Source organism: Thamnophis elegans, chromosome 7 (assembly GCF_009769535.1).
Source record: "Thamnophis elegans isolate rThaEle1 chromosome 7, rThaEle1.pri, whole genome shotgun sequence".
Taxonomy (NCBI): Eukaryota; Metazoa; Chordata; class Lepidosauria; order Squamata; family Colubridae; genus Thamnophis; species Thamnophis elegans.
The window spans coordinates 36,456,652-36,465,848 of record NC_045547.1 but is presented as its reverse complement, the minus strand read 5'-3'; the positions used below and the strand labels follow the sequence as shown (position 1 = coordinate 36,465,848).

The 9,197-nt window shown below is 38.0% G+C and overlaps 1 protein-coding gene across 1 annotated transcript in view; it reads left to right on the top strand.

Moving 5' to 3' along the window:
• The first annotated feature begins 75 nt into the window (after positions 1–75).
• The window catches only part of APAF1 (apoptotic peptidase activating factor 1), a 64,427-nt gene continuing 55,305 nt past the window's right edge, over positions 76–9,197 (top strand). The window contains exons 1-4 of the mRNA XM_032221219.1: positions 76–421; positions 3,286–3,458; positions 4,831–5,020; positions 7,243–7,440. Of these exons, the coding sequence (XP_032077110.1) occupies positions 3,321–3,458; positions 4,831–5,020; positions 7,243–7,440 (526 nt within the window). The 5' untranslated portion in view covers positions 76–421; positions 3,286–3,320. The remainder of the gene's footprint in view (positions 422–3,285; positions 3,459–4,830; positions 5,021–7,242; positions 7,441–9,197) is intronic.

The window sequence follows — 9,197 nt, the reverse complement described above, 5'->3', positions numbered from 1 at the left end:
ATATAGGCGGGGGGTGGGGGTGAGGGGGAGTGGCGGGATGAACGCGGCGCGAGCGGCTGGGAGGCGCGCAGTCGCAGGCTGCCACAACTGTCTCTTTGCCTTTCCAGGCGCGAGCTGAGCCCAGACTTTGAGCGAGTGGCTCGGGCACGAGACGTCGGCTTTGTTCGCTCGAGCCTCGTGGCTGCCGATGGGCGGCGACCCGCTCCGCTTCTTCCGAGCTACCTTTCCCCGAGGAACTTCGGCCGAGGCTCGCCTCTGCTTTACCCCGCCCCTCTCTCCCGTTGCCTCCTTCCTCGCGAAGGAGGAAGCGGCTGCTTGTTCCCGGGGGCAACTGAGATGGGGTGAATTCAAGGCTGAGAGGCGCCAAGGGCTTCATCGGGGTCGCCCCCTTCCGTTCACACGAACACTGCTTACGCCTCAGGTAACGGTGCAGCAAAGCCTGAGGGCGGGGAGTCGGTAGACGAGGCGATGAGAGAGGGGGGAAAATAAATAAAAGCGCGTTGAAGGTGGGTTGGAGAGGACAGGGGCCATCGAGGTAAAAAATAGTGCGGGCCAACTTTAGGAGCGGAGCGGGCAGTAGAGAATTCGCAGCAGGACGTAACATTTCCTTAAATAGATTGATCGGGAAAGTTGCCCTTTGTATTTTCGGTTTTAGTTTGGATAGAGCTATTCTACATAAAGAAACGTGTTCTGCGTTGAAAAAAATCTACTCCCGTATTTTTGGAAGGCAAGTGGGGTCTTGGATATTGAACATTTTAAGTAGCATGAAGTAGTAGTTTAAGTGCATGTTTGAAGTAGAGGCAAGAATTTTCCTCCGTCGAATATTTAACTTCCTGAAATTAGTCACGTACAGCAGTAAACACATCTGTACAAGATAGTCCTAATGAACTTCAAGTAGATAACTCCAAGTTAGTGTTTTGTTGCATCAAATTATTCTAATTTGTTGATATGTTTCTGATAGGAGCAAATTAAATCTACACAATCATGAAAACTTACAACTCTATCCTCTAGATGTCACTTTCTTTTTATTGACTTAGAACAGGTTTAAGTTAGTGTATTATTGAAGAAATAATTCTTTATGTTGCATACATTTTTCACTAAATAGTCATAGTGCAAGAATTGAACAGTATATACTTTATGTGCAATTTTGCATATTCAGAGTATATGTACTTAAAGTATCTTTGTAGTTCTGGTGTTTGATATTGTACATTAAAATATGTGCAATTAGGTTCCAAAACTTGGCGCTTAAATTTCAAAATGTTACAGCGTATTGCTTTAACTTGCTGTTATATAAAATTTGTACTTAATACTATAGCATATTTTATTAATCTGCATTGTTTCCGTAAACCTGTTTCTGTTTTTTACGCTAATTAGTATTTTGTGTTAAACATTACGTTTCAGATTGCGTTTATTTCTGAACATTGCTTCTTATGGTTATATACTTTGTATTTTATTCTTCTTATATACATGTTTTTGTACAGTTTTATTCCTTTTAACATTTTAAGCCCCTTATGATGAAATGGGCGGGAAACAAATGTAATACAAAAATAAATATTTTTTTATTTTTCAAGTTGTAAATACTGTATATGTGATGTTCTAGAAGTGCAAGGATATCACTTAAAGATATCAAACTAGACTATTTTGACTGTTTAAAGCAAATTTATAGTTGAAGTTAACTTACTTTATGTAATTTGTTAAATAAATGCTAAAATCCTTTGGTGAGAACAGCATCTAAATCAGGGTGTGGTTGATTTAAATCAAGTTGTTTTAAATCATTTAAATCACTAGTAAAAAGGCTTGATTTAAATCAACTCGATTTAAACCATAATTTTTAAAGAGCAACTGTCATCTCTGTCCCGCAGTGGCTCTTCATCTAACCTGCTGTTGACTCATCAGACATCCCATTCACTTTAATGGGGCGACTGGTGACGGCAGTGACACAACAAAGTGTGGGACATGGCAGGCAGCAAGTGAATGGATGCCTTCTAACAGGCGTTGTCATGATGGATCTGAAATGACAGGTGTTCTTTAATATATTTATAAGCTGCTTAGAAGGTTTCACTTTCATTTTTACTGCTTTCCCTTCCTCCTCACACTTAGAGCTTGGTGGTACAGATGCATTTCTCTTCAAACAGTCATGAAGTTTGTAGTGTACATAGATTTTCAAAACAATGGGATAAATTAATATTCCTGAACTTTGTTTTATGATTTATTTTATAGTTACTGTGTAATTGTGTGAATACATCAACACAGTACATGTTATCTCAGCTTACAGAACTTGGATTCATTGAATGAGTTTACCAAAAATGTAAATATTGCAGAATATACAGCCTCATGATACATAACTAAGCTCAACTCCATGTTGAATAAACTAAATTATTAATTAATAAATTATTAATCTTAAATAAATTTGATAAAAATAAAAAAAATCTGATTTAAATTAAAAAATCTGATTTAAATTGGAAAAAAAACAGATTTTTTTTTTTAAAAAAGCATTGATTTTTATCCACCCTAATGTAAATAAAATATTAGGTAATGCATCTTAAAAAATGTCTGATCAACTGAATCATTTGTATATAGGTAATCTAGCCTTGATTAATGACCACAATGGACCAATGACCAAATTTTCTGTTCTGGAGACAAACATTCTATTATAATTTCTGTTAAATTGATAACAACGTTCTTAATCAATCTAGGTGCCCCATTGACTTACCTTGTCAGAAGATTACAAAAGGTGATCATATGACCCCAGGATATAATTCAACTGTCATAAATAAATGCCATTTACCAAGCATCTGAATTTTGATCATGTGGTTGTGGGGATGCTGCAATGGTCATAAATGTGAAAAATGTTCATATGTCACTTTTTTCAATGGCATTGTAACTTTGAATGGTCACTAAACAAATGGTTGTAAATCAAGAATTACCTGTAGTATATCATTGTCCCTAGTGCACATAATTGGATTTAATGTTCTTATTTCTCATTCTTTACTCTGTATTACTGCAATTGGAGAGCTTGCATATGGCATCAGTACCATTTTATAATTTAAAAATATATTTCAGGAGAATTAAAATAAACAATTCTAGGGTTCATTTATTATTAAGCAGTCACAGGTTTTCACTGGTGGCTAGGTATCAGTATTGAAGTCCAAAGGTTCAAGAATTTATTGCAAGTTGCAATACTAATTAATGTTAGTAATTCAATGGTGTGTATTACATTTTTAAAGTAACATATAAGTGATAATTATACATTATAACTCTGAAATTTTCTGTTGCCTTGCTTAGCTTGTAGGACTACTCAGCTAAAAGGAACAATAAACATGGACCAGAGAGCTAGAAGTTATTTGCTTCAGAACCGCCAAGCTTTGGAAAGAGATATCAAGACATCTTATATAATGGATCATATGATTGCTGATGAGACCTTGACAGTGATGGAAGAGGAGAAAGTAAAAGCTCAGGTTATTAAAGGTTTTTTGTCCTTTTATTTATGTTAGAGTAGAAGTAATATTAATATATAGTTTTAGAACAGAGGGGCATGATGGGAGACTTGAAGCCCCATGTGGCTGCACCTAGATTTTTGATATGGATCCCAGGGTTGTATGTAACTCTAGGACAAATATTTCTGTATACAAGAGAGTCAGATGATACAAGAGCAAAAAAGTACTAGTAATTATTACTCTGTCAGTGTAACAACAAATAGCAAAAAGGGGGTTAGATATAATAAATATGGCAGAAGAAGAAGGAGCAAATAATTACAATTACATTTTCTAAAGTTGTTCTAGCTTACTTTTGTGCTAACATAACAGTTTGTTGAAGCTGAATGTCAGAGTGCTTTTGGATATTTTTTGACAGAAAAAAAATCAATATTAAAATTTATAGAAGTTTAATAACAACATTAGATGGGATACATATAAAATTAGTTGCACATTTCAGTAGGAATTAAGTAGGCATTTATATTTTTACTTTTCAATAGGAAAAATAATCTTTTTGGAGTATGTCTTCTCAAGAGATGTAACTAGTGCATAATTCTAATTAAATAAAAAATTATTGAGTTCACTATTATTTATTTATTTACTGATCTGGTATGCTGCTCTAATCTTAAATCCTCAGTAACTAGGATTCATACCTGATGTAGTAATTGCATTAAAAACAAATATATATATAAACTTATCAAACTGCCCCAGTAATCACTAATACTTGTCTCTAATACTTGTCTGTCTGTCTGTCTGTCTGTCTGTCTGTCTGTCTATCTATCTATCTCTATTTTAATACTTGTACTTGTGTGTGTGTGTATGTGTGTGTATGTATCTCTATCTTAATTATTAATTATTATACTGATTATTGTAATTATTATATTGAGAAAAATTCAATATTCCTATGCAGATCTGTGAACATTCACAGATCAGTGAATCAGTGAATCTTAGAATAGAGATGTGTACTGTTTGATTGCAAAAGTATTTAACTTGGCCAAGAATGTTTTCTAAATAGTGTAGTTTTTGTCATCTTTTCTTGATTAAGTCTGATGCATCAATCCAGAAAAAAATATCAAGTGCATACTGAAAGAGTTTCTTTCGTACACAACAATAAAAACTAATACAAACTAAAGAAAATAATAAAAAGAAAAGAAAGTGAAAAAAATAAAAATAGAAAGGAAAGGAAAATTAAGAATGTACTAAAGAAAATGAAAAATACAGAAATAACTTCCATTTTCACAAGTATAAACAATTTTAGTAACATATCACTTTCTAGTGCATATTGAAATTGTAGAATTTTAGAGCTGAATGGTGAATAGATTGTACTAAATCTACATTTTATTCTTTTCTCTACTAGATTACACAAAAAGAACGGGCATCTATGCTTCTAAAATTAATTATTGCCAAAGACAATTATGCATATATATCTTTTTACAATGCTTTACAACAGGAAGGGTACAAAGATCTTGCTGCTCTTCTTCAAGATGGTCTCCCTATTACTTTACCTTCAAATAAAAAAAATTCTGAGGATGGTATAACTTCATATGGTTAGTTATGATTTTTATTCACTAGATATAGTAAAATGCTGTTCCAATCAACAGACACTAACTAACTTCATATGTCATGGTGTATGTCAGTGGTGGGTTTCTATTATTTTTACTACCTGTTCACTTATGTGCATGGGTGATGTCCGGGTGGGTGGGCAGAGCCTCCTGCCCCCACTACTTGCGTTTCGTCCAATCCTGGCCAAACTGGCAGCAACCCAACTCTGGTGTATGTATGTGTACTTTTACACATAAATAATTATTAAGAGTGGGAGGTTTGTAAAGTTTACCTAAAGATGTTTCTCACTGACTCAGTCATCTTTTTAAGTTAAATTTGATTGAATTATAACAAAACAAAGTTATAATTTCAGGAAACACTGAATTACAACATAATCTAGCTTTCTGTATGCTTTATAATAATGTATAGGAATTTAAGCTACCAAAAGCTCCATTTTAATGTACTGTATATTGATACATAAAATTGTGGTGTTCTTATAAATGAATAAGGAAAGCTAACAAAACAATTGATTATTCCAATTTCTTAGCTAGTATAATTGTTAATAGTATTCACAATTTTCCTAATATAGTATCCTTTTCATCTTAAAGTGATTACAGTCCCAGACCAATAAAGTATGAAAACATGTGGATTAAATTTTCCATAGGTCACACTTGTGAATAATCTTTGGGAGCTGTAGTGTGCCCATCTTGGGTCTTCTGGATTTCTCAGCAGTTTTCAATACCATTGTCAATGATATTTTGCTGGACCATCTCCAGGGATTGCACATCGGAGGCACTGCAATGACTTCTTTCCCTGTGGCCAGTACCAGTCCCTATTGGAGGGGAAGATAGTACCGTGTTTTCCCGAAAATATCACAGGGTCTTATTTTCTTTTGCCCCACGAAATATGCACTTGGGCTTATTATCAGGGAGAGCTTATTGTTTTGGGTTGCTGGGCAGTTGCTCCCTTGCGAGCGGACTCCCGAAGAGCCGGGCACAGCCTTAAGCGCGAAGCAGTCATGAGATAACGACACTCACGAGCAGCTGCCCAGAAAATCCCCTCTACAGCCGGGCAGAATGCCATTTACTGACCTAGGGGGTATCACTAAGGCGCCAAGCCATGTGGTGCTTTGCCCACCCCCCAGCTCCCACGGCTTGGCACATTCGGGATATCCCTAGGTCAGTGCATGGAGCTCTGCCCAGTTAGAGAGGGGGGGTGCGCGAGCACCTGTTCCACCCCCAGCCTCACCAAGCCCTTGTGCAGCTCACCCAGGGCACTGCCCCCCGCCGCCACGCTCCGAGCATAACTTCCAAACTCCAAAACTCGGCTGCCGAGTCTTTCAGCATCAGCTGCTCTAGGAGTGCTCTCTATGGTGGGCCGGCTGCCGGACAGAGAGTCTTCCGGACAGAGAGTCTTCCAGCAGCTGGCCCACCATAGAGAGCACTCCTAGAGCAGCCGATGCTGGAAGACTCGGCAGCCGAGTTTTGGAGTTTGGAAGTTATGCTTGGAGCATGGTGGCTGCCGGCGGCGGTGTCCTGGGAGAGCTGCGTGAGGGCTTGGTGAGGCTGGGAGCGGAACAGGTGCTCGCACAACCCCCCCCTCCAGCCGGGCAGAGCTCCATGCACTGACCTAGAGGATATCCTGAATGTGCCAAGCCACGGGAGCTGGGGGGCGGGCAGAGCGCTACGTGGCTTGGCACCTTAATGATACTCCCTAGGTCAGTGAATGGCGCTCTGCCCGGCTGGAGAGGGGATTTGCCGGGCGGCTGTTCATGAGCGTGGTCACCTCATGGCTGCTTCGCCCCTGAGGCTGTGCCCAGCTCTTCGGAAGCCCCCTCGCAAGGGAACAGCTGCCTGGCAACTCCCCCCTTCAGCCAGGCAGAACACCACTCCCCAACCTAACAGTATCCCGAAGGTGGCAAGCAACGTGAGCGCCTTTCCCTCCTGGCTCCTGCAGCTTGGCGCCTTTGTGATACCGCTAGGTCAGTGAGCGGTGCTTTGCCCGGCTGGAGGGGGGGTTGTCCATGGGATTTATTTTTGGGGGTGGGGTTATATTTTTGCCCACGCGAAAAATGTGGCAAGGTGTTAGTTTTGGGACAGGTCGTATTTTCGGGGAAGCGCTATTAAATATTAAAGTCAAAATTATTTTGCTGTTCTTTATTCTTTACCATCTTAAGATACTGACTGCTATTATTTTTGTTTGTTTATCTTTCCTTTCTGAATTTAAGTTAAGACTACCCTTTGTGAAGGTGGCGTTCCACAGAGGCCAGTAGTATTTGTTACTCGCCCGGAATTACTAAAAAAAGTACAGCAGAACCTATGCAGGTTAGGAAATGATCCAGGATGGGTGATTATTTATGGCATGGCTGGCTGTGGAAAGTCTGTTTTGGCAGCAGAAACTCTACGTAACCACAGTCTTTTAAAAGGTAGTTATATATTTTCAATTAATGTAGTGTCCTAATTCACATTCATGGTTTATTAAAGATTGCAATTTGTCTTCAAATTAGAATCCACTTCAAACAGAAGTTTCCAATTTAGTTTTGAACATGCTGTATAATAATCCCAAGTGCCCAAATGACATGCAGTAGCAAAATATAATTTTAGAATATGAGTAAGGAAGATAAGTAGCTTCTGCCAAGTGAGGAAGGGACCAAGGATGTGTGTGAGAAGTGTGGTGTAGGTTGGGAAGAGTTCGCCGGGCTATGAGGGGTGTGGGTTAATGAGGTGCATAAGAGGCGAGGGTGTGAGGGTACATGAGAAGCAGGGAGTATATGAGAAAGGCATGGAGGGTTATGACTGACATAAGCTCAAAGGTGCTGAGAAAGTGGATGCAAGAGTTACCTTACCCTAGTTCCAACCTTTCCTGACAGCTTCCCCATTGACTTTCTGTGAAAGCTGGCAGGGAAGGTTACAAATGGTGATACTTGATGACAGGTGCGCCACAACTGGTTGTAAATGCAAACCGTTAGCCAAGTGCCCAGATAGTGATCATGTTATTATGGTGATGCTGAGATAGTCAAAACTCAAAGGACAAGTCATAACCATCAATTGTTCAGTGCTATCATAACTTCAAATGGTCACTGAACAAATGGTTGTAAGTTGAGGACTACAACCAACTCCATAGACTCATAACAGTTTATATAGTAAAATATATCAACAGTATCCTGTATGTAGGCATCTCTATGTAGAAGCCGACCCTCAGGTATTAACCAAAATACTGTGAAAAATACCAGTGATGGATAAGCCAACTATGAAAATTAAAACACAAAAATGTCAATGATTGACTTATCTGGAGGTGGCACATTTTTCATGGTACTTGGTTAAAAATTCAAGAATTTGCTTCTCTGTTGCTAGACTTACACATCTGATTCTTTCTAATAATAAAAGAAACAGCGAAAAAATGACTATAATTTATAAAGAAAATCAAAATAAATATTTAGAATGTGACTGAAAACATTGAGAAAACATAGTTTCTGCCTTTTATATCACCAATAAATAAACCAGATTTTTTATTTACACACACACACACACACACACACACACACACACACACAGACGATATTTTGTTAATTTTGGCACCTAAGATCCTTAGTTTATCTGCAAGTATATACAGAAATATAACAATTAATGGAAAGCATAGCATAAACCTTTGCTGATGATGAAATCATTTCCTCTAGACACTATATTTTTATGAAGAATAACAAAAAAAATGGTGTGCCTGCTAAACTCCTGTTTTACTTCTCGGTAGGATCATAGCTTGGGAACCGAATGGAAGTAGTTTGTTATTGTCCATTTATTTTTCCTACTTCTGACCTTTGTGGTTTTCTCCTGTTTGAGTACTGATTGATTTCAAACTTGCTTACATTTACAGTATCAGCCAGGGTTATCAAATGCTGCATAAAACTAAAAATAATAAGTATAGAATTACATAGGTTGATACATGTAGCATTTTGGGCCTCATGGAGCCATCTAATATTTAGGAATTTCATTCTATTGTTCCTTTTGAAGATAATTTGACTTATGCAGATGTTCTTATAAAGAAGACAGCCTCTGCTCTCAACGTTTAGTGTTACAAAAAAAAGTAATAACTATGGAAGACAAAAAAGCAAAGGAAAATAGTGACTGTCATTGTTCAATCAACTTTTTATATAGCCCCAACTCACTATATTTGGGGATTTCTCTT